A 25,521-nucleotide genomic window follows, 5' to 3' on the forward strand; every position below is an offset into this window, starting at 1 on the left:
CTTGACTTTTAACTCTTTGTTAAAGTGGGGCACTGCTTTCAGGGTAGAGGGCACACTGTCCCAAATTTCAGAGGGTTTTGAGAAACTGTTCTCTGAAATACTTCTAAGAATTTATTAAGTCCTTAGTTCTTCCAAAGTGGTATGATTTAAGGAGAGGTTTGTTCATGACTCTCCTGGTCTGTGCTCTGGTCTGCAAACAACCACAGGCCTGCTTATCTGCCCAGAACAGAATCCTGCTCCACTTTGGCTGTAAGCTCTTGTGTGCTTGCTACCCCACTTGGGACCACCACCCAAGACTGTGACCCAGATTCGAGCACAGGGAAAACAACAGAGTCCCACCTCAGCATCAACAAAGAGACCCCTGTAATCTACACCTGGCCAACCACTTGACTCTCTTACCATCCATGGGCTGAGTGGGCTGAGTTCCAGAAGCAGCTGCTTGGTCTGCAGAATGGAGAATTTCAGGAGGCCTCTCACCACTGGGTTAATCTGAAAGTGTGGACCATTAAGAAGAACATTATTTAATGCCATGATGAATTTAAATTCAATACTGCCCCCTTTTTTTCCCCAGGCATGAATAGAAATGAATATGTATTTGTATAGATTTTCTTACCAGGCTCCAGATGCAGAATATGAAGCTTGAGGGGACAAACTGAGCAAATGCTGAAAAGGGTCATAAACTAAATGGAACTGACTGCTCTTCACAAGTACTGAGATGTGCATGTGGACACATGAGATCAAATTAATTTCACAAATGATTTTATAAAGTACTTTGCCAACCTTAACATGCTACAAAAGTGTCAGTCATCTCTATGATACTTCCTCTTATCATACCCATCATTCTTTCCGAGGGATAAAAGAGATAGGTCACATGGCCTGCTCTTCTCTTCATCTTAACCTTTTAATAAAGGTGAAATCTCATTAAAATGAACAGTAGATACAAAGGGGGAAAAGAGGTGTCACAAAAGGGACTATGCATCTGACCCCTTCACTTCAGGGTCAATGTGGGATTTTGTGGGGCACTTGCCCATGTCTGCTACCTCAGGTCTTTTACACCTCTTGCCTTTTATATCCTTTTTTTTTTCCTGGGGCAGTAAGAGTTACGTGACTTGCCCAGAGTCACACAGCTAGTAAGTGTCAAGTATCTGAGACTGGATTTGGATTCAGGTCCTTCTGAATCCGGGGCCAGTGCTTTATCCACTGTGCTACCTAGCTGCCCCAGTTGCTTTTTATATCACTGGTCAAACTGCCAGTTGCCTAATTTCTAGGGCAGAAACAAAATTATATCAAAAGCCTCATTCACCACATCCTAGTAACAGTTCTGTTCACATCAACAAAACTTCATTATTAGTGAGTGAGGGGAGGGGAAAAAAATCAACCCCAAACCTGAATTATCTTGATAAAACAAGATAAAATGAGACTGGGACATTGGTACTTTGGCTTCAGGGGCTGGAGATGAGGGGAGGGAGGGTTAAATATTAGCTTTTGTTTTTCAATTCCAGGAGAGCACATTACCAATTAATTTGAGATTTTCAAGGAAGTCCAAGGTTTCCCCTCTGCCATGGTTACTGATGTGAAGAATACTCATTTCTAGACTTACATAAGACTCCAATAAGAAGAATCTTATTTCTTAAATAAGCAAGATACCAGACTTAATGAATTATGCCCCTAATCCATGCCATACTATAGAACTGAAGAACACATTTTCCATAATGTTTGGAGCAAATTTTCACTTGTTTGGGGAAATTCTCGAGACTACATTTCCAAGAAGACTATGAGTGATGCCACCAGAAGAGACCTGTGATTGGCTGAGTTTCCTCTGGAAGGTGGGAGGGGTTTTTTGTTTGTTTGTTTGTTTTGGTGTGGCAATAAGGCTTAAATGACTTGCCCAGGGTCACACAGCTAGTGTCAAGTGTCTGGAACCATATTTGAACTCAGGTCCTCCTGAATCCACTGCTCCACCTAGCTGTCCAAGGTCGGAGGTTTAAAAGGTTAATTATGAGAGCATCAGAGGTGGGATAAATAGGAGCATTAGAATATGGCTGTCAGGAAGATGACCATCCACTCATGGGCCATAGCATCCTGAACTCTTACCCCTAGAACATGGAGATGACTACAGAGCCAAAGCAAGAAAACTTTAGCATTCTTCATTTAGCATACTTCCACCTACTCTAGCAATCAATAAACTAACAAGTACATATTAAGCACCTACTATGTCTCAGGTATTGTATGAAGTGCTGAGGATACAAAACCAAAAATAAAATAATCCTAGCCCTTGAGGAATACATACTAAATAGAAGTTTATTTTGTGTCGGGGAATATACCAGCTTCTGGAGGAATCATGACAGACCATATGGAGGAGGTGGTCCTTGAGCTGATCTTTGAAGGGTTTCTAAGAGACAGAGGTAGGTTTCCAGGTTCCACGGGAAAGGTTTAATAGAAAATAGTAGAAAACTAACTGGGCATTCATCTCTAGACTTTTGAATGCAAAGTGACTGTACCCTTCTATTATGTTGGGAAATCAGAAGGATTAAAATAAAAGTAGATTATAACTTCCCTGAAGGTATATGAGCTTTAAATTCTTTTGCATATGAGTATTTTTCTTATTGATTCACTTCCTTGATATTTATGTTATTTTTATGTTTTCATTCGATTCATTTTTATATTGAATTTTTGCTCTGGGTACTCTGGCTAAAATTGGGAATCATTATTAATCAAAAACACCAAACTGAGCCTAGGCATAACCAAGTGGGGTACTACTGTACAAAGTCAGCCACTGGGACAGAGTCAGAGTGACATTCCCCTCTTCTCATGTTTTAACCTTGCTCAACCTTTAGGTAAAGTGTTCAGCCAGTCTGCTGGAAAGGGCTTGGTCCCCTTCTGACTACTCCCATCACCTGACAGCTAATCCCATCTCCCAGTGATACTATAATTGGGAGGAGCCATTCAGTCATCTATCAGTCATGTCTGACTCTTCCCATTTGGTGTTATTTGACAAAGATACTGGAGGGGTTTGCCATTTCCTTCTCCACCTCATTTTACAGATGAGGAAACTAAGGCAACCAGGGTTAAGTGACTTGCCCAGGGTCACACAGCTAGTAAGTGTCTGAGGTCAGATTGGAATTCAGGAAGATGAGTCTTCCTTGACTCCAGGCCTGGCACTGCATCCATTTTGCCATCTAGCTGCTAAGGAGACAGTAAGTCCACCTCTGCATTGAAAGGTCTACCAATTAGAATTGTCTTACCCTCGCATGTAAATTATCTTACTCCCATCTAATAAAAGCAGGTCGAAGTTGGAATTTCCATTACCACCACCACCACCACCACCCACCAACTACAGCTACCTGATCCATTTGTTGGCCAGCCCCTCTCCTGCTGCTTGATGCCTTAGGGTGCCAATAAACTCCTTTTGTCTTACTTCTCAAATTTGCCTTTAATTTATCTGGGCTAGACCCAAACTGATATCTTCTTTTAACACTACAGTTTACATTTGGAAAGGATATTGAATAGAGGAGATGTAAGAGGTGTTACAACATACTTTAAATGCTTAGGGAAAAAAAAAATTGGTCAATTTAGGTAAAATGATGAGTAAATGGCTTCAATTATTACAGCTTCAAATATTTTTCATATACTTCCTCTGTCTCCTAGTTGTAGTTCTAGTATTTATTAGAGAAAATGGCAAAGCCATACCCCACCCCCTTCTTTACCTGTCAGCTAAGAAGCTTCAGAAAGTGATCTGACTGTCTCTCCAGAAGTGCAGCTACCAACCCAGCTTTCCCTGCAAGACACAAGAACCTTGAGATTTAAGGAACCTTGGCAAATAGACCTGCCCCCCATCAGAGTACCCTCTTCTTGAAAAACAAGCATATCATGCCAACTTTCCACTTGGCTCATAGAATACTGCTCAGAGCAATTGAGAGCTGAGGAGAGAGAAAGAGGGAACCTGATACTTTGCTACCTGTTCTCTCCTCCCCTTTTGGAAATATTACCCACATAATATCTTTATTTATAGTAGTCTCTGTGATAGCAGATGGTTAGAAGGTTCTTTCTAGGGGCCCCTCATATATATTTAGCTATCTTTAAACCACCAGCCTTTCCTATCTTCCACTTTGTCTTCCCTATTTCTACTTTTCTCCCCAGCAATTTCATTTGAAAAGTCTTATAGCTATGGTAACAGTTAGGTTTTTTTCAGTAATTTTAGTTGTGTCCAACTCTTTGTGATTCCATTTGGGGTTTTCTTGGCAAAGATACTGAAGTGTTTGCCATTTCCTTCTCCAGATCATTTTAGAAATGAGGAAACTGAGGCAAAGGATTAAGTGATTTACCCAGGGTCATATTAGTAGGTGTCTGAGGCTGAATTTGAACTCGGGTCTTCTTAACTCCAAGCCTGGTGCTCTATCCACTGTGTGGAAATTTATTTTGATTTGGGGACCCTACCTTTGGGCTGAGATTGGAAAGCCTTAGGCCCTCAGGGTCTCTTCTGTGTGGAAGGGGCTGGTGCCCCCCCCCTTCAGCTGAGCCAGAAAGCCCCGTGGGCTGTGCAAGATGCTGGGTCAGACAGCTGGGGGAAAGAAGCCCCCAGCTCCCTCCACCCTGAGCAGAGGTATCTGAGAGATGCTGGGCTCTGGTGTGGCCTGTGCTGGGGCCTGTGCTGGGGCCTGTGCTGGGGCACGTGAGGCTCAAGCACAGCACCCCCCCCCCCACCAGTTGCAGCCCTGGCTGGCGGATTAGCTTGGTCTGTGGGGGCGCAGGAAGCCCCGAGATTTGAGTGGAGAGAAGAAAAGGTATATATAGACCCGGGAGTTAGACTCAGAGGGGCGGCTGACAAGATTAGAGAGGAGGACTGACGAGAGACGCTGAGAAGGGGATCGGACTAGAGACAGGGCTAGGAGGACGCAGGAGAAGACGAGAAGGACTAGGAACAGGGAAAAGAGAGGCCGAAGGGCAGACTGACGGAGAAGACAGACAGAAGGTCAGTGAGAGAGGAACACAGGGGTTCAGTGGTGGCAGTAAGGAGAGGAAAGTTGGAAACAGGGGGATTTACAAAGTGAAAGGGCCTCGGAGTTAGAATAAAGTGTAACGTGCCCTGAGGCTAGAGGCAGCTAAGGCCCTTATTGTATTCAAAAAGTTTGAAGAGCAGCAGGTGGGGAAAAGATGCAGTGGAAAGAGACACACCACAATGCAGTCAGGTTGTACATTTTATTTCCCTGTATTCTTAATTTTAAATAGTATCTTATAAATAAACTCTGCTTTGATTATTTAGTTAAGAGACTTCTTAATATTTTGCTTATCAATTTGGGAGTGGAGCAGTGTGGTGGAACTTTATAAATGGCCCATATTAAATTAACAGCAGTCAGATAGCCAGTTAGTCAAAAGTCCCCAGATTAGTTCTCCAGTCAGATTAGCCCCCAAATCAGGCCCAGTCAGTCAAAAATATTTTTACAACTGCTACCACCTAGCTGCCTCCAATAGAGATCCTTTTTCAATGTTGTTCATTGGATCTGCAATCTCACTGAAGTATGTATAGCCTCCAATAGTGCATACTGTAATCTATCCATGTATTCTTATTCTCTGTAGCTCTTGTCCATAGCCTCCCATAAATCCTACACTGTCCAGTCTGCTGGCGGCTTACCCATTAGAACTTTTGACATTGCATGCATACCAATGTGGCATATGAACTGTCCAGATGTAGGTCTTTCCTCTGGATCCATGAAAACTTCATTTATATATTTAAACATTTTTCATACTATTTCCCACATTTTTTTATGTACCTACTTTGTAATTTTTAATAACTTGTTTCCTATTTACACCCAACTTGTGTCTCTCTACTACTCTTTGGATGAACTACAATTCTGATGACAAAGTAAAATGTTGAAAATTTTCCAAACTATTTTTAGGCATCACTGTGGGCTCAATCATCACAAATAAAATGGAACATTTTTGTAGAACTTGTTAAAAACTCACAGGATGCTTCCTTCTGTGGCAAGTAAAGTCAAAGCTCTCATGCTAGACTTAAAAGAGTGTTAACATCAGAGATAACAGCCCATCAAAGCCCATCTGAGATGATAGCCCAGCATGGTTTTTTTTTTTTTAGTAAGCTTGTAATACATGATTTGAGACTAGAGTGTCTTATCTTCACTCTAAATGCTTTAAGAGACTTGTTTGTATGAGAGAAATTTTCTATTTTGAGAGTTAAATATGGTATCTATACACTGTCTTCTGAAGTAAACCTGGCAGAACATTTGAAAATGAACATGTACAAACACTGCCCTACCTGAAATACTTGTATTTCTTCAAATCTGTTTCCATGCCTTCCTCCACCCTCTTAATTTTGTCCTTAAGAGTCAAACATTGAGAGAGAACGAGAGAGAGAGAGAGAGAAAGAGAAAGAGAAAGCTAAGTCTTTCCAGATGCCCCTCAATATTACAGCCTTCACTCTGTTGATTATTTCCAATTTATTCTGTATACAGCTTGTACATAAAGAGGTTGTTTTTTGTTTGTTTTGGGGTTGGTTTTACATTTTTTTTTAATTTTTTGGCATGTTATCGCTCATGAATTCCTTAAGAGCAGGGATTGTCTTTTACCTACTTTTGTCTCATAATGCCTGGAACATAGTAGATGATTATTTGCTGACTAACAGTCCCCAGAACAGATCATAAAGAATGTGTAACTGAAATAAAAAAGAAATGAATAGAAGGTACCTTGGAATCAAGGAGAGAAGATAGGATGTGATGTAACAGGAAGGTGGTGAGTATGTGCAGTGCACTGATGCAGTCTCCATGAGGACTTGGGAACATGTGCAGACATTCTGTAACTGGTTCTATCTCCTAATCTCTTGGGGATGAAGGGCCTTTTTGATTGACTGTGGAGCTGGAATTTCAGTTCATTCAAAAGGCAAAAACCAGCCTAAGACAGTCTCTTGCTTTGGCTTTCTGGCCTGGCTGGCATTGGAATTGGACAAGCTTTTCTGGGATTCTGGGAGGGACCTGGCACCTTCTCTCAGGCAGATCCAGATTGGAGATAACTACAGTCTTGTGAGCTTCCAGAGTTCAGAATGTCATTCCAGTCAATCAATCAATATTTGTTAAGCACCTACTATGCATCAGGCACTGTGCTAAGTGCTCCAAGGGACTTACTTTATCCAGCCCAGAGTAGTACATATAAAGACATTCATCCTCCATGACACATTTGGAAGTGAACCGGGTGGAGTGAACACTATGAAGAAAATGTCTTAAGTCTGAGCCTGCTCTCCTCAGGCCCCCACGCTCTACTCCACCTTCCCGGGACACTAGGAAGGTCGCTGTGGTGGATGAAAGTAGTTAGAACTAAGAAGATGAGCCAGAGTCTGCTGGAAGCAGGTGTTGGGTGAGGTTGAACATCTGGAACAGTTGGGGTTATTTACTTGACCTGCTTGACTGTTACAGGGATTCTACCTTAAATTCCTTAGCATAAATGTGGAGTGATTATTCTCTGCTTCCTGTCTGTTCAGTAACATAAAGAGGAGAAAGATAACTGGTTTGTTCTTTCCTGGCTACTAAGCAAAAAAAAGCATCTAGTATCGACTCTTTGGGGCAGCTAGATGGAGCAGTGGATAGAGCCTGGAGTCAGGAAGAACAGAGTTCAAATATGACTTGAGACACTTACTAGCTGTGTGAACCCAGGCAAGTCACTTAACCCTGTTTGCCTCAGTTCCTCATCTGTTAAAAGGAGCTGGAGAAGGAGATGGCAAACCACTTCAGTATTTCCAAGAAAACCCCAAATGGGGTCACAAAGAGTCAGACATGACTGAACCACAACATTTATATACACACATATAAATAATCATGATTACTTTTGTATATGTAGATAAGTAAAATATATATTATATATACATATGCATGCTCATATATGTATATGCACACACATAACCTAATTTGTTCTTTGCTATATTGTAAATAATGGATGTGTACATATGCATATATAAAGTACTATGAAAACCATAAGGCACTATAATTATATGTAAAAGCTGGCATTTATTAGCCCTACTTAATACTATTGCATTGAGTAGGATTTACTTCTCAGGGATAAGCTAGCATAAGCCATAAGGTCTGCAAAGCATTATCCATATGTTATCTCATTTGATCTTCCCAACAATTCTGTGAAGCAGGTGCTATTTTTGTCCCCATTTTTCAGGTGAGGAAACTGCAGCTGAACCAAATTCAGTAGCTTGCTCTGGTGGCTCAGTGAGATTGGGATTTAAACTCATGCCTTCCTGACTGTAAATGACATGCTCTTACTTATAATACCACCTCATTTCTATAAATATAAGGAAATATACAGATCAGTGTATCAATTTTTTATTTCATTTATTTTTAAAGAAACAAAAAAATAAACACATACACTTTGTATCTGCCTTTTTTAATTCTTGAAAATTAGTAGATCCTTTCTAAAAAAAAATTGTTACTACAGGTCAAGGTGAAATGCCCTACTGTCAGGTAAAAGTTGATAAGGGCCAGATAAAGTATCTCTGGTAATGATCACTTGTAAATACCCATAAGAAAACCCAAAGGGGATCCATGTGTAAGAGGAAAAGGGGTGAACTTTTTTTTCTGTTTAGAATTTTGACATCAATTTTTAAAAACTTTGTGTTCCAACTACTCTTCTTCCCTCCCTTCCCACCCCCCACCCCCAAGAACGCAAGCAATTCAATATAAGTTATTTATGAGTAGTCCTGGACAACATCTCCACATTAGCCAGGTTGTGAGAGAAAACAGACAAAAACAAAACTTCAGATTAAGGAACTATTAAAAAAAATGCTTCAATCTGTTTTCAGATACCATCAGTTCTTTCTCTGTAGATAGATGGATTGCAATTTTCATAAGTCTTTCAGAGTTATATTGGATCATTGCATTGCTAAAAATAACCATGTCCTTCACAGCAGATCATCTTACACTATTGCTGTTATTTTGTATACAGTACATTTCACTCTGCTTCATGTAGGTCTTTCCAGGTTCTTCTGATAACATACTGTTCATCATAACTTATATAGTACCTTAAACATGACAAAGAATTTTCTTCACAATAGCCCAGCAAAATAGGTACCATACATTTTGCCATTGTAATCAATCACCATAACTATTTCAAAGGGGGTGAACTTCTAGCTTTCTTTTTGAATGAAGCTCTAATTGGACACTGTTTTCCAGTGTGTTCTATTTACATGCCAGAACAGTTTTGTTGAAATAACTTTTGCTTGTTTGAATGTTTATGTACTGATAGATATCTATGGTATCAATGTATTCATTGGCTTAAGATCTTCTATTAATTACTTAATCACTTATTTCAACTATTGTGAACACAGTATGGATTTTGCATCCCTAAAACATTGGTGCCTACCATTTGGACTACATCATAGTGTATGTGCTTGCTGATAAGTGGTCCTTTTTTTTTCCTTCCTATCTTTTAAGCAGACCTATTTAAATGATTTTCTTATTGTGAGATCCTTATGGATACAGTCCACTAGTTAAGATCTACCTGTTGGTCTAGAAACCTCCAGGAACCAATCCCAGGTGTTTAATTCCTTTGGGGAGCTCCACATGTGTTCAGGGACTACCTGACCCAGTTTCCTTTTTTTCTTTTTTAACTGAGACTGTTTTCTGTAGTGGGGGATGAGTTCAGAGTTCCAGCTGAAACTCCCAGTGTATTTATTGCAAAGACCCCTGGAGATATTCTGGGTGCCCTATGTTGTTATAGGAACATAGAGGATTTGGGTGTTTCCCCTATGTGATTTGACAGCTAGAAATGTCTGGACCTTCAGCTGAATTCTCTATATTTGCCAGAGATCCCTAGAGAAATCGTGGTGTTGCAGAAACTGAGAGGCATTTTGTGTGACTAAATCAGGCCATGTGAGTTTGGGTCTAGACTCTTGACCATGAGGGGACCTCTTGGTAGACTAGGGAGAGAAAAAGTACTCCATACTCCACCACCCCCAACCCAAACCCATGGCCAATTTCCTATAGCACTTTGTACCGAACTAAGCCCAGAGAAGAGGGGCCCCTCAGTGGGTGATGGAGAAATAGAGTATACCAGCTTCTCCTGGTGCCCATGGGTCATTGGCACCCTGCTACATAAGTACAGGCCAAATTGGTTTGGTTTGCTCACCTGAAAGGTAAAAGGATGGCTTCCAGTTGATCTCAGGTCTTTAATCCCTGGAGAAGAGCCCCTTGTGTTCTGGGGGCTCTGCAGGGACCAAGCATTTCTTCTGGGATAGGGATCTTGGTTTTCATTCCCTTTTCTTTTTACCTTTGGGTCAGGGAGGGTCTTTGCAAATGCCAAGACAGGCATTTCATAAGTACTGAGAAAGCAGTTTAACCTCTCACAACTTTGAAAAATGTTCATTTTGGGTTAAATCTATATAACTTTGTGTTTGGCAGCAAACTGTAATTTCTGCCTGAAGGTTCAGAACCAGTATAAATAAGATTTGTGCCAGTGAACTTTTCTGAGAATCTGTGGGAGAGGGCATTCAAAAAAAAGATAATGCTTGTGCCTCCCTGGGATCCCAGGGAACTGTTCTGCATTAGGGAGATGCAAAATATGTCTCAGCAGATTTTGTGAGGACAGCAATATTTGAAAGTGGGGGTAAGGGTGGGGAGGAGGAGGTGTAATAGGATAATAAGGAGGTATAATAGGCCTGGTCAGTTAAGGCCCAGTCCTTAAAGCATGTGCACATATTCCCTGACTGATTTGAGACCTTCACTCATGCAGAGGAATCTTTGTCTACTTGTGAATCTATTTCTGGACACTAGTGCTCAGGCTACATAATGACAAAAAATATCTTCTAATTGGCTGGGTGAACTAATGACTCAGGAGTTGTTCAGTCAGAACTGAGTATGCATACAAAAGGGGGTGAACTGTCCATCTCTTCTTCTCTTTCCTTGATGACTTTGAGTGATGAGAGATACTTTGAGCTCTTTAAAGGGGGAAGGGATAGCTGGAGAAATTCCCCTATCTGACCACCATATGTCCATGAATATATAGTACCTCTGGGGTTTTTGTTTTTGTTTTGCATGCTTATTTCTTTCTGAGGGGAAGGTAGGTGGCAAAGTGGATAGAACACTGGTCTTGAAATGAGGAAGACTCATCTTCCCGAGTTCCAATCTAGCATCAGACACTAGCTGTGTGACTCTGGGGAAGTCACTTAACCCTGTTTGCCTCAGTTATTCATCTGTAAAATGACCTGGAGAAGGAAATAACACCCCCCCCCCCAAGGATGTTTGCCAAGAAAACCCCAAATGAGGTCACAAAGAGTTGGACAGGACTGGACAACAATGACAATGACAACAATGACAACCCCCTTCCTGATCTTATGCAAATAAGTATTTCGAGTGAATGTCTATGTGGCCTGGTGAGTTTTGGTGACTTAGAAGATCCATCAGAGATCCCACTGGTGATTGGACATGAGAGCGTAGTCTGGTGGTATCAAACTCAAAGAGAAATGAATTGGGGGGACCTCATATTGACACAGTAACCACAAATTAACATTATCTATGTTGTATCAAGAAAATCCCAAATGGAGTCACAAAGAGTCAGACATGACTGAAGACGACTGAACAATGTCATCATTTATTTTGTTAAACATTTCCCAATTACATTTTAACCTGGTTCTGGCCACACTTGGAACTTTTGCAGGCCATATTCAGTCTGCTGATCATGAGCCTGATACTTCTGGATAATTCTCCAGGGCTAGGAACTTCTGCCAAAGGGATCCAGAGGTGATTAGGCAGAAACTTTAAATTGGATGTTCCTAGATGGACCTGTCCCGGCTGGGATACCATGCCTTAAGAGGAGCAAATCCAACTGAGCTTCCTGTCCATGGAGACTCAGTACTCTGTGAGGAACTAGTCCAGTGCTTGCCTCTGCTCTCCTTTCCAGCTTCAAGACGAATATGATTCTCTGAGCTGTTTAAAAGTGTAAGCAGGAGGTGACCTTCTCCCCACCTGCCCACAAGTTGTAATTAATGTACAGCTTAGGCAAGAAGATGCCTGAGGAAGCTGCCTCCATTTCCCATCTTCATTTTAATTTTTTTTTTGGTAGAGGTTCTTATGGGAACTTAAACCACCTGGAGACCTGTTCTAAGAAAGACAACCTCTCCCACCAGCAAGGAAGCAGCTGTGGTGTCCCCTGGAGGTAGCAGGGCTTACTGAACTGGAAGTCAGTCAACTCTTTCCTCCATGAAATACCTTTTGAAATCCTAATTACCTTTCTAGCCCCAACTTAAATGCCATTTCCTCCATAAAGGTTTCAAGAAAGCCTGTTGCATCCTCCCTTCACGGCCCTCCTACAAATGGTCTTGTCTTGTTCCTGCTTCGTGTAACACTCGGCTCACAAGTCTCTTGCATACTATGTTTCAGATTGTAGCACTCGTTTGTACAACTCATTCTCCTGTTAGAACATAGGCTCTTTGGGGTCAGGAAGCAGAATATCATTTCATCCTGCAGCAAAGTGCTTTGAAAACAGAAGGTACTTACTAAATGGCTGGTTGAATTTGAATGTTACCTTAGGATTGTTTCTCTTTCTGTCCTCAGGATTTCATTCTTGACAGCATCCCTTTCCTCCTGGGTTTACTTCCCTTACAGAAGGTAAGACATGAGCTTTCTTCATAGGATCATGGAGTCACAGCTAAAAAAGATCTTAGAGTCCATCTCGCCAACATTTTCATTTTACAGAGAAAACTGAGCCCCAGGAAGGTTAAGTGAATTGCTTGAGATCATATAACTTAATGGATAAAGCATGTGGAGTAAGGAAGACCTGAGTTCAAATTCTGCCTCAAACACTAGCAATGTGACCTTGGGCAAGTCACTTAAACTCAATCTGCCTCAGTTTCTTTAAAAGGAAAATGAGGATAATAATAGCGCCTACCTCCTGAAGTTGATGTAAGGATCAAATAATATTTATAAAAGTTGTTTACAAAGCTTAAATGCTAGCAGTTACAAGGTGGTAAAAATAGAGAGTCACGCATCAGATATATTAGGTATAGAGAATATGATTCTACTGTTTTTGTTTTTATTGATTTCCATGAAGGAAAAACTAAGTGGATAAAGATTGCATATTATTCAGATTATGACATATTACTGTATGATACTAAATTAGATATAGTAGCCTATTGAATTATATATTAATATATGAGAGTATTCATTCATTTAAAGACTGTTAAATGTACTGTGCTCCTTGTTTTGTGCCATAATATATATGTGTGTATTTAAATATATATGCATATATATTTGTTTATATACATATATTTAGGCATATACCTATAAATTATCAGTAGTGCAGTGAATAGCACTGGGCCTGGAGTCAGGAAGACCTGAATTAAAATCTAACCTTAGACACTTTATTAGCTGTGAGACTCTGAGTGTGTCACTTCACCTCTGTTTGCCTCAGTTTCCTTGTCTGTAAAACAGGGATAATAATATTACCCACCTCCCAAGGGTTATTTCGAGGATCAAATGAGACAATATTTGTAAAGTACTTAGCATGGTGTCTGGCACATAGTAAGCACTATCTAAATGTTAGCTATGATATATATGCAAATATATATATATACATGCATACACATATATGTTTTTGTGTATAAATATGTATACATAATCATGTGTGTGTGTATGTGTATGTGTATGCAGGCATACAAATGGATAGTGAGAGATGAGTTGGAGGTGGGGTTAAATAGGAGGAGGAAAGGAAATCATTTAGTAGTTTCAATGATCTGAATCTGCTTTTTGCTACAAAAACTCATCTTTCAAACGCCAATGTTTTCAGGTTCATCAGAAGAGCATATATTTGGTGGAACCTCAATACAATCTCTTCCTTTTACAGATAATTAAATAGAATTCCATTAAAGGTCACACCAGTGGCAGAGCTGGGACAACCTTTCTATTTCACTACACTATGGATACTCTCATTATGGTTTTAGACACACACAGACACACATATATGTATGTGTGTCTGTGTGTATGTATGTGTGTGTGTATGTGTGTATGTATGTGTATATGTATGTATAGAGATAGGTAGAAGATAGCCACACATTGTACTAAAGAATAATAGCAGCACCGGCCCTGGATTCAGGAGGACCTAAGTTCAAATCCGGCCTCAGATACTTGACACTTACTAGCTGTGTTACCCTGGGCAAGTCACTTAACTCCCATTGTCTAAAAAAAAAAAGAATAATAGCTAATAATAATTAGCATTTCTATAGCACTTACTATGTGCCAGGTACTGTGCTACGTGCTTTGCATTATTATTTCATTTGATCTTCATAACACCCCTGGGAGGTAGGTGATTTTCTTATTCCTGTTTTACAAATGAAGAAACTAGGGGAAACAGAGGTGAAATAACTTGCTTAGGGGCACACAGGTAGTGTCAGATCTTCCTGACTCTAGGTGCCACTTAGCTGCCTATAAGTACAATACAAAAGCAAAGATAGTCTTGCCCTCAAGAAGTTTATATTTTAATATGGAGAAACAACAATTATAAGAGAGTGGTGACCAGGGAGGGTGTATTTTCTGTTCAAAATTCAAGAGAATTGTGAGGGCAGGCCTAGGGAGAGTGGCTTGACACATCCTTTCCAATCGCAATATTTGTGGTATTGATTTGGTCATGATTCCAGAACCAGGAGGGGTGGAAATTGGGAGGTGGACCGGGAAGGGGAAGGGGAAGGGGAAGGGGAAGAAGGGCATGGAAATCAGCAATGCAGCTTTTAGGAAGACAGCTGAGAGTAAAGTAAAACCTGGTGTGAACTTGTTACTATGCAAGCCACTAAGATCTGTGACTCTACTTCCTGCTTCAGCAGAAAGGGTTATGGCCTCAATGGGAAGGTACAGGTGTTTCTCAGAATTTTCCCTCCTTTTGTATCCAAGGAGATTCCTCTTCTTCAGACTGGGAGCTCTCATTTGATTTGTAAACTCTCTGTTCTTAGAAGACCACATTCCTATCATTGGCTTGTACTTTTTTTTATTTCTTTTTTTTTTTATGTTTTTGGTGAGGCAATTGGGGTTAAGTGACTTGCCCAGGGTCACACAGCTAGTAAGTGTTAAGTGTCTGAGGCCGGATTTGAACTCAGGTACTCCTGAATCCAGGGCCAGTGCTTTATCCACTTCGCCATCTAGCTGCCCCTGGCTTGTACTTTTGAGAAGGGTCCAGGTGTCCCCAGTTCTCCTGGATAAACTAGGTAGCCTTATCCTTGAATGTTACTAATTCTTGGCAGACCAGGGCTGCTGGCAAGAGCATCCCCTTCCCTTGCCCCTTGGAGAAGGAGAGAATTCTCAGAAAGTCCAGATGTTATACCTCTCAGTTTCACATCCTGTCCAGTCATCCATCCAGTCCATCTGACCACCTGCCTGGAGTACCTAACTCCTCCCTGTTCATTTCACTTTCCACTTCCTCAAAGCAAACCTGCCTTCCTTGGTCACCTCTGCCCTATAGATGATTCTTTCCCCCTATTCAATGTAAGCTCCTTAAGGGGCTAAGCCTCTTTCTAAAACATTGTATCCTCATTGTGCACTACAACGCCTGCCATATAGTAAGTCCTTAATATATTCTCATTCATGGAAGATTTAATATTGCTAATGAGATTCTCAATCAATCAAAATATTCTTCCATTTAAGGACCATTAAACATATACTGTGTGCCCACTCCAACTCCAGGCTGTGTTAATAGTGTGACCACCTAGGTGGCTCCCTGAGAGATCGTAACAATGGAAGTCAAGATAGGCAGGCACATATTGTAGTCAACACCTCAGAGTTAGTCAAGCTGGGAGTTGAGCAGAACTGGGAAGTCTGAGCTGGAATCAGAACACCAACAGGTCAAAGATTCTGACAGGATGACAGAAGTAGATGTTGTATGGCCAGTGATGACAGTTAAGATGAGAGAAACTAAATAGGCAGTGAGACAGTGGCTGGAGTGAAGATAATAACTAGAACCTTTTCCAGGAGGGCAAGTTATGGAAACAAAGTTTCAATTTATAGTTATTTTTAATAGACAGCCTAGGACTAGCTAAATGGCTCTGCCCTAGGGGTTGGGGTTGAGAAGGGAGAAACGACAAGTGGTCTTCTCTTAAAGAGGCCCAGAAACTTGAAGTGACATTCTCTGTTAGAACTTTTGCTTTTTCTTTCTAGGCGTACAAAATTTGAATCAGATTCTGGAGGCGGTGCAAAAGGAAAAGTGTGTTCCTGTGTGTGTGTTCCTGTGTGTGTGTGTGTGTGTGTGTGTGTGTGTGTGTGTGTGTGTGTGTGTGTAGGGGGTGGGGTTGGAAGGATGTAAACTTTCCTTTAGTCTTCAAGGTCATTGCAGTAGTGCAGCTGCCCTATTTGTCTCCAAGGGCTGTGGCCAGGCTTGGTCACAGAGCATTTGCTTGGAACCTTGGCAAATATCACCAGGGCTGTTTGTTATGTGTTCTGCGACCCTATATATAGGCTCCTTTGCCCCCAGCAAGGACTACTGAAGATGAGAATATAAAAATCTCTCCTCCTCTTTGGTCCACACACTAAAAGACTCCTTTCCCTTCCACACATTCCTTTGGTCAAGTTACACCCACAACACACCCTCGAACACACCCCCTGGGTTAAGCCTGTAAACTACAAGCTGGCTCTTTTCCACTGGTCATTGGAGGCAGAGGGTGGCAGTAACAGAATCAGAAGACCCACAAGTCAAGACGCACAAGAAATTCACAAGGTGGAGGATGTTCTGTTCCGGAGGGCAGTTACTTTTGCCCTGGGTCTGTGCCATCTGGCTACCAGTGAAGCACAAAGTTTGGGGGATGAGGAAAGAGATAATGTATCCTGGTAGATACTGTAATGCAAAAGCTTCCTATTTACATTCCAAATTTGCCTTGCCAACCGAAGCCTGCATAGCTCACCTAGGCAGGATTTTGAAAACTGTGGGCATTTGCAAATGTGGATTTCATCCCCCCATCTTACCTCCCCCACCAAAAAAAAAAAAACAAAACCCCAAACCAAACCAAACAACTTTTACCAAGAAGTAGTAAAAAGTTGAGAGGGCTCCAGAGAAAAGTATCACTCCATAGATGACACTTCACCAAATTAAACAGGTTCATTACCCTTATGAGCCTACTCAAACAGGCTAAGCACAGAGTGGATGCTCCATTAGCAGCATAACAATTAACCTATTATGACAACGATTAAACTGTACAAAGCAAATGGCAGTGTGAGGCAGTGCCACTCATCCACAAATAATGTCATGCTTTTGAAAAAGAAAGGAGGCTGTGTCTAGGTGCTCTCCAGCCACAGTCAAGGTTTCATTTTATACCCAGGGATTTTTAGGGTTGTATACAGTCCAGAAGGAATGAAGGCAATTTGGGCCCTTTACTGCTGGTGACCAGTACTGATAGGTCTTCTAGAGCAAGGTCACCTTACACTAGTGGTGCCCCTCTGGGGATTAGTCCAGTGTTTCTATAATAGTCCTGGGGTCCAGGGTCCCTCTCAGTTCAGGAGGGATGGTGTTTCTCTAAATCCTCTGTATTTCTTCTGCTCTTCCATTTTCAGGTAGCCCTATCCCCCACTATGTCCTTTAATTCCTCCTTCACTGTGTTCCTAAGTTTTCTCTCTGGAAAGAAAACTCATCATGACCTCATGGTGTGTGACTGCCAACCCAGACTCACCCTCCCTCCTCTACCAAGTCTGCCTACCTTTCTATAAATAAATGTCCTTCTCCTTCTTCACCACCCCACCCCCTCCCAGTCTGCCCCTTCACTGTCAGTCAATAAGCATTTATTAAGGCTTACTACTGTCACACACTTCGCTAAGCAGTGGGGATATAAAGACAGGCAAAAAAAGTAGTTCACACTTCTATAGGGGTGAGAGGTGAGGTAAGATTAGAAATAAACAATTATGTACAGAGTAAATGGAAGGCATCTAGGTGGAACACTGGATAGAGTGCTGGAGTTGGGAGTCAGGAAGATCTGAGAGAAAATCCTACCTCGGAGACCAGCTGTGTGACCTTGGACAAGTCACTTAACTTGTCTTAGTTTCCTCCAATGTAAAATGGGGATAAAAATAGCACCTCCCTCCCAAGATTTTTATGAGGATCAAATGAGATAGTGCTTAACACAGGGCCTGGCACACAGTAAACACTGTATACATGTTAATTATTATAATTATGAATCTTTAAAATGGGGATAATAGCATCTACTTCCCAGGGTTGTTGTGGGGGTTAAATGTATGTAGTTGCTTTGCAAACCTTAAAGCCTTGTATAAATGCTATTTATTGTTACTATGGCGGAAATCTCAGAAGGAATTCAGACGGACCAGTAACTCTACTAATAAAAACTACTCTTTAAGAACCTAGGGGCCAGAGGGAGTGGCTTTGCAAGGATATCTGGTGGTTTTGGTGGGGTGAAACTTTGCTAACGTGGAGAAAGACTCAGGATCCCGTCTTCACTTGGTCATCAACCTGTCATGCGGCCCATGACAAACCCATGTGTGAGTCTGTGTGACATTAGACAAGTCACTCCCCCACTCTCTGACTTAATTGAACTAGATGAGTAAAAGAAGTGTCCTTTTCGGCTTTGAAATTAAAATATTCTTCTCATCTTCGTTTGAGACCAGTTCTTTCCCTGCACCCACACAGCTCCCCAGCTCGTACCCCCAGGAATGTAGGGGGCAAGGACCCCAGCTACTTAAGCCGCCAGGGGGGCAAGTCGGCGAAGGCCCGGGCATGCTCAGTTGCGGGAACAGGTCTGGAGAGACAGAGGAAGCTTTGAACTCCCGCCACCCGGTGTGTGGGGATCCCAGGGCACTGGCCGCCCCCGGCCTGCCACAGTCAGAGCGCCCAGCCCGGGGGTGGGGGTAGGCTGGCATGCACGAAGCAGGCGCAGTGGGGCCGCGGGGCTGGGGGGGAGGAGGAGGAGGAGGAAGAGAAGGAGAAAGGGGAGAGCAGGAGAGGGAAGAGGGGGGAGGGGAGGGGAGGGGAGGAGCGGAGGGCTCGGCGGCGTCCTCCGGGGCCGGCTCTGCGGCGGCTGGATCGGAAGCCGCAGGGAGGAGGAGGAGGATCCAGGGAAATAAAAACGACCGAGAATGACCTCCAGCAAGCAAGCCTGAGCTGGGCCCCGTCCTCCCGCGTTGCCCCGTCCAACCTCCGCCCTCTCCGGCTCCGGCATGGGAGACCGGGGGCAGCAGCCCGAACGCTCGGGCCCTCGCCCGCACCCGCACCCGCACCCACATCCCCCGGGGGGCCCCGGCGGTACGGCGCCCCTGGTGAACGGCGTCTTGCACAACGGCTTCCACCCCCCCGCGCCACTGGCGCCTCCGCAGCTGCAGCCGCGACCCTGCGGCCGGGCCTCCGCGGGAGGCGGCAGCAGCGGCAGTGGAAGCAGCGGCGCGGACCCCCGGCCCCAACCGCAGGCGCAGCCGCAGCCGCATCCCGACGGGCCGTCACCGCTCCACGACTCCCCGGCCAAGAAATGCAGGCTCCGGAGGAGGATGGACTCGGGGAGGAAGAACAGGCCGCGTAAGTGGTGCCGGGGGAGGGGAAACGGAGGGCGGAGGAGCCCGGGCTGGGGTGTATGTGTGTGTGTGTGGGATCATTCCGTCCGGCACTGCCCACGGGACGCCCCCACCCCCCACGCCGAGATTGCACTGGGAGGCCTCCAGTGTGGGTACTATTCGTGACAGCCTGGCGCTTCTCTGAAGAGATGGGCGGTGGGGCATTTACCCTCTGTATGGGCTCGTACCGTCTTATTTGTGGCTGGGAAGAATGCATTGCGGGGGACCATAGCTGGGAGGAGGGGCCGCCTTCGGCCGGCTCCCCGAGGCTGCTGCCTTTTACTCCCTTCGCTCCTCTGACGATTTTCTTGCCCTTTGAATTGCAGAGTAGTCTCCAATCTCACTGGTCTATTGGTGAACGTCTAGTCAGGAGGTGTGTAGTTTGACAACCCCCAAATCACAGCCTGTTAAATGGTGTTTCCATGCAACCAATCAGAGGGCCCTCCCGGGGGGACACACCCACTGATACCATGTGGGCTGGGACAATCCAGACCAATGAAAAACTTCACTTTTTTTTTTATTTGGTCTGGTTGGGAGTTTGTGCCTTGATTGTAATTTACAGTGTTTAGAAGGCTAAAATGAGTTATTTCACAATACGCAGCCTGTGTTATATAATGTTAGGTTCGAAAGGGTGTCTCCAAACTGGACTTTCTGGCATGTAAATTTGCAGGTCGTGGTTACAACTTGTATCCGAACTATAAACCTTATTTATTCTGCTGGTGACTTTCTCCTGTATATCTTTAATGAAGCTGATAAATGGCAAGAAACAGTGTAAGTAAACTGTAGGTTTAATATCCAAATTAAGCATCCTGGGAGTGAGTGAGTAATGCATTCTAGAACCTCAAGATCTCTCAATTTAAGTTTCTTCTCCCTTGATACTTTGTTTTCCTTCTCTTAATTGAAAATTTCTATTGTTTCCTAAATCTTGGAGAATCACATGGACAATTGGCACTAACGGACTACACAACTTTAATTTCTGTGGCGCTGAAATTTTGGCACAAAAGTCTGTTGTCTTACCTAGAATCGTGAAATCGTTTTTGTTACCGAAAACTCTTCAATGCATAGTTTTAAAAATTTGCTTTTACACTGGCTGGAAAATTATCTCTGTTTATGGACTTGATGGTTACTAATTACATTGCTCATTGTTACTGTGATTTACTAGCCTGGTAAGGTTCAGTAGTTGTCCAGTTTGTGTAATGCACTTACCATAAGTTATCGTGTATTATATTTACCTGTATTTTTATGTTCTTCCCATTGGATTACATGCTACATGAATCCAGAAACCTTGTTTATCTTTCCTCTGAGGCCCAGCAATGTGTTTTGTTCACCATATTTAAAACAAATGTTTGTTGAATTGTAAGTGGTACTATAGTCAAACTTCTAGTCAATGCTGAAATGTAGTGACTAATTGAATACACTAAAATGTTTTTGTTAAGTGTTAGTAGTATAAATGCCTCATGTTCACTTAAGTGAAAGTTGTCTGGTGATACCATTTTATTTTTGAAGAAAAAAAAGCTTGTAGCAATTTCTTTAACACTATAACTTTGTGTATGCAGGAGGGAGTGAGGTAAAGTCTAGAAGTTTTTTTTTTAAACAAGATGAACTTACTTTTTTGTTTGTTTGTTTCTTTTAAACTTGTCCTTTTAATTTAAAAAATAGTGCTTTGCCTTCTTAGAGTGAAAAAATCCTAGGCTTTATAAGGCATTAAATATGGCATTAACAGTCATTTGAACAGAAAACTGCAAATAGGAATTGGGTGTTTGTCATTCAGCCATATTTTCTTTGCTGAAGTTTAAATAGGCTAGTTGGTAACCAGTTTGATAGAGGACCTACGTTGGAATTCCAGGTCTACCATTGGTTGACATTGTGATACTTCTTTCTGAGCCTCAGTTTCTTCACTTGTGAAATGAAGGAAGCTCTAAATCTTGATCCTATTATTTTTGCACAAATGTTAATAAAGTAAACTTTGAGTGAGGGAAGTAGGGAATGGAAGAATAATCTCCTTGCTACATACAGGGTATACCAAAAACTTTAGTGCAGTTGTGAATTTCAAAAACTTACAACTAAAACTTTTGGGATACCTTTTATTGTATCCCATGATCCTAGCATAAATGTTAATAGAGTAAACTTTCTGTGAGGGAAGAGAAGAAACTTCCTTATCAACAGATATTTAAGAAACAGAAGGGGTCTTTTTGTTAAATACTATATTTCTCTCTCTCTCTCTCTCTCTCTGTGTGTGTGTGTGTGTGTGTGTGTGTGTGTTCTTATACAAAATTTTCACTTATTAAAAGAAGTATGACTCACTACAAAAATTGTGCACACTTATTTTTTGAGAGTAGGTAAAGGTCTTATAGCCTTACAAATAATTCTTTCCCATTTATTGGTTTGTACTTCAAGCCTTTTGCTCTTTGCTTACCTTCATTCTAAAAATGTGGGCAGGATATAGCAGGTCAGGTAGGAGTGCCTCAATTCTATTAGATAGGCACCTGCAGTGAGTATGTGGGCCAGTGTCTCTCTGCAGGGGTGTCTTAATGTTTCTTAATGTGATGTTTGTTTTGTCAGAGGGCAGGGTACTCAGAAAGCATTTAATGTTTGAAACTGCTAGAGGTAAGTTAAAATCAGAGTCAGAGTAAGTAACCTTTAACTTAAAAATAAAGAAGGAAAGGAAAGAATAGAATCTGTCTACATTTCAGTGCAAGGGAATGTTGGAGGTGGGGTTCATCTGATCTTTAGCAATTACAATAAATTGTTCTCTCTAGGGAGAACATACAATCCTTTCACCTGAAGTGTCTTTACTTCTTTTCTACCCTTGGCTCAGCCACAGTTCCATCTCTTTGTTTTTTTTGTTTTTGTGGGGCAATGAGGATTAAGTTACTTGCCCAGGGTCACACAGCTAATAAGTGCCAAGTGTCTGAATCTATATTTGAACTCAGGTCCTCCTGAATCCAGGGCTGATGCTTTATCCACTGTACCACCTAGCTGCCTCCCACAGTTCCATCTCTTTATTTGTGTGTGGGGAGGGGGACAGTGGCAGTTGGGGTTAAGTGACTTGCCCAGCATCACACAGCTAGTAAGTGTCAAGCTTCTGAGGTCAGATTTGAACTCAGGTCCTCCTGACTCCAGGGCCAGTGCTCTATCCACTGCACCACATAGCTGCCCCCAAGTTCCATCACCTGACTATAGCACTAAAGAGCTATAGGATCTTGGTCAAATTACTTGTTTAGAATTTAGTTCTCTCCTAAGTTCAGTGGTGTGTTAAGTGTACAGGTCCTCCTCAGGTTTGATTAGATATTGGAAAGCCCTTCTTACTCTGAAATTCCAGGATTCTCTAATATTCCACATTTCGTTCATCTCTTTCTTCCCTGAACATCTCTACTACATAACTGAATTACATAATTGTATCCTGTCTTGTGTTGTGTGTTTATTGTTTCATGTGACCTCAATTACATTATAAGCTCTGAGATCAGGAGAAATTTCTATTGTCCCAGTAGAATCATAACAATTTTAGAGTTGACATGAACCCTAGAGGTTATCTACTGTAATCTATGCTTAAGCAGGAGTCTTGTGTATCAGCAGAGATTTAGGAACACATAAATCTTTGTTGGCTTATTGATACAGACAACCAGCAGCAGGGGAAAAACAAACTCAAACAACTGGTGTTATTTTTAGTGAATTTTCCAACTACAGGCTTGAGCAAAAACTGAGACTGAATTCTATGAATCCATGGTTTGGGGTTTCATAGGTAGAAATAGACTTTCTGCTTTGGAGTCTTTGATGGTTAGGTCTCTCTTCACTTAATTCCCAGAGATTCAGAGACTTCTTCAGGATATACCTTTAAACCACAATGTGGTCATGTGAGGCCAATCTAGAAATATGTAAGCCTATTCCTATTTGAATGCTATTCTTAATTCACAGGTCCAGACAGTTGATCCGTAGGCATAGGCTTATAGAATTAAAAAAAAAAAGGAGTATGTTACTGAATATCTTACATCTAATCTGTATTTAGCTTTATATACCAATTTATGTGTTTCGTTGTCTGCCTATCAAGATATAAGTTCCTTGAGGGCAGGGCCCTGACACTTCTTAGGGACTTAATAACTAATTAACTTAAATCATTGAGCAATATTATTCATAAGAGATGGAGAAAGTCAAATGGTCCTATTGATTCATTTTACAATGAGGAAATTAAGATCACAGAATTAAAGTGACTTGCCCAAGGTCATAGATGTGCAGTAAGTAGCTGAGCTTGGGATTTGCAATGTGTACCTCAGATTCCAAATCCAGTGCTCTTTCTACCACACCCTATATAGCTGTCACTGAGACTTGGCCATGGAAATGTTTCTCTGACCCGAATGAGGTAAAACACCTAATATACTATGTACTCTTTGTTGTTGTTGTTGTTGTTGTTGTTTTTAAGTGAGGCAATTGGGGTTAAGTGACTTGCCCAGGGTCACACAGCTAGTAAGTATTAAGTGTCTGAGGCTGGATTTGAACTCAGGTCCTCCTGACTCCAGGGCCGGTGCTCTATCCACTGTGCCACCTAGCTGCCCCTACTATGTACTCTTAAACCCCCATTTTTTTTCATCAAAATGATGAGTACATGCTTTTTAAAAGACAAGAAAAAGGACACAAAGTACTTTACAAGAGCTGCCTTGAAATTCTAAACTTTTAAACACTAAGGCTACATTTTACAGATGAGAAGCAAAAGCAATGGAAATACTGGAGATACAAAATACAAATTTTAAAATTAGGCTACAGAAAAAAAGACATAGGGAAGAGATTGAAGGGTTTCTGTTGCCCTTTATTATCTTTAAAAAAAACTTGGGGGGCAGCTAGGTGGTGCAGTGGAAAGAACACTTGCCCTGGATTCAGGAGGACCTGAGTTCAAGTCCTGCCTCAGATACTTGACACTTACTAGCTATGTGACCCTGGGCAAGTCACTTAACCCTCATTGTCCCACAAACAAACAAAAAACCCTGAAACGTATTTGATTATTAATGCCTGGGACCTACCCACCAGCTCTCCAAATTATAGAATTTATTGATTAGGAGAATTGGGAGAAAGTTCATGATGTCCAGATTTTCTTTACTTGAATGCTGGAATTGGAGATGCTGAAATCTGTAACTAATTTTATAAAACCACATTTTTGAAAAGTGAAAGGCTTCAACCTTTTCAAAACAACACAGTTTAGACCAGGGCCAGTTTTAGCATTCAGGATTTGGATTCTCTGTTATTCCTGAATCAGAATAATTGGAGAGAAAGGAGGATTTGCAGTTGCTTGGTAGCTAGGGAAGCTATATAATGCCAATTCTGAAATCCTGCCCCCCCACCCCCTCGAATTCCTGGCTGCTTTTGTGTGGGATAGATAGGTAGACTTTTTTTTTTTTTAAAGCATGATTAGTAATTCACAAGCGGGGAAGCATCCTAGCTTAGTTTCCAGAGGATTTAGAATTAAAGACAAAGGAAATAAACATTTATTAAGCACCTACTATGTGCCAGGCTTTGTGCTAAGGGCTTTGCAAATATTTCTTTTCTTTTTTTTTTTAGTGAGGCAATTGGGGTTAAGTGACTTGCCCAGGGTCACATAGCTAGTATGTGTTAAGTGTCTGTGGCCAGATTTGAACTCAGGTACTCCTGACTCCAGGGCATATGCTCTATCCACTGCGCCACCTAGCTGCCCCTCTTTTTTTTTTTTTAATCAAAGGACTGCTGAAGTTTCCCTCACTGTGTAGTACTCTATTCTATGAACTGTTTTACATTTCAAACCTTCCAGCCTTAGTTTCTCCATTCATAACCTGGAACAAATCTTTTCATGTTTCATTGGGATTGCAGGTACCAATTGCTCTGGACCTTTTGGTTCATAGAGTCAGAGTATTTCAGAGTTATTAGGGGTCCTTAGAGAGAGCAGGATCAAAAAACCTAGAGTTGGTAAGGTCTTCAGAGGACACCAACTTTGACCTCTTGCTTTTATAAATGAGGACATAGAAGCCCA

General features: G+C 41.9%; 1 protein-coding gene and 1 long non-coding RNA gene across 4 annotated transcripts in view; one reads left to right on the top strand and one right to left on the bottom strand.

The window, feature by feature from the left end:
- Positions 1-290: 290 nt before the first annotated feature.
- LOC122740449 lies at positions 291-19,877 on the bottom strand. Its single transcript, XR_006354746.1, has 3 exons — positions 19,718-19,877; positions 3,708-3,778; positions 291-489 (listed from the first exon to the last, which is right to left on the bottom strand). It is a non-coding gene; the product is annotated as an uncharacterized LOC122740449 (long non-coding RNA).
- The window catches only part of PANK1 (pantothenate kinase 1), a 75,930-nt gene continuing 69,412 nt past the window's right edge, over positions 19,004-25,521 (top strand). For 2 of the 3 annotated variants that reach the window (XM_043982666.1, XM_043982667.1), the window contains exon 1: positions 19,004-19,494. In XM_043982666.1, the coding sequence (XP_043838601.1) occupies positions 19,143-19,494 (352 nt within the window). In that variant the 5' untranslated portion in view covers positions 19,004-19,142. Of the gene's footprint in view, positions 19,495-20,101; positions 20,301-25,521 lie in introns of those variants that run through there. The other variant, XM_043982668.1, reaches the window with a different exon arrangement.

Source organism: Dromiciops gliroides, chromosome 2, assembly GCF_019393635.1.
Source record: "Dromiciops gliroides isolate mDroGli1 chromosome 2, mDroGli1.pri, whole genome shotgun sequence".
Taxonomy (NCBI): Eukaryota; Metazoa; Chordata; class Mammalia; order Microbiotheria; family Microbiotheriidae; genus Dromiciops; species Dromiciops gliroides.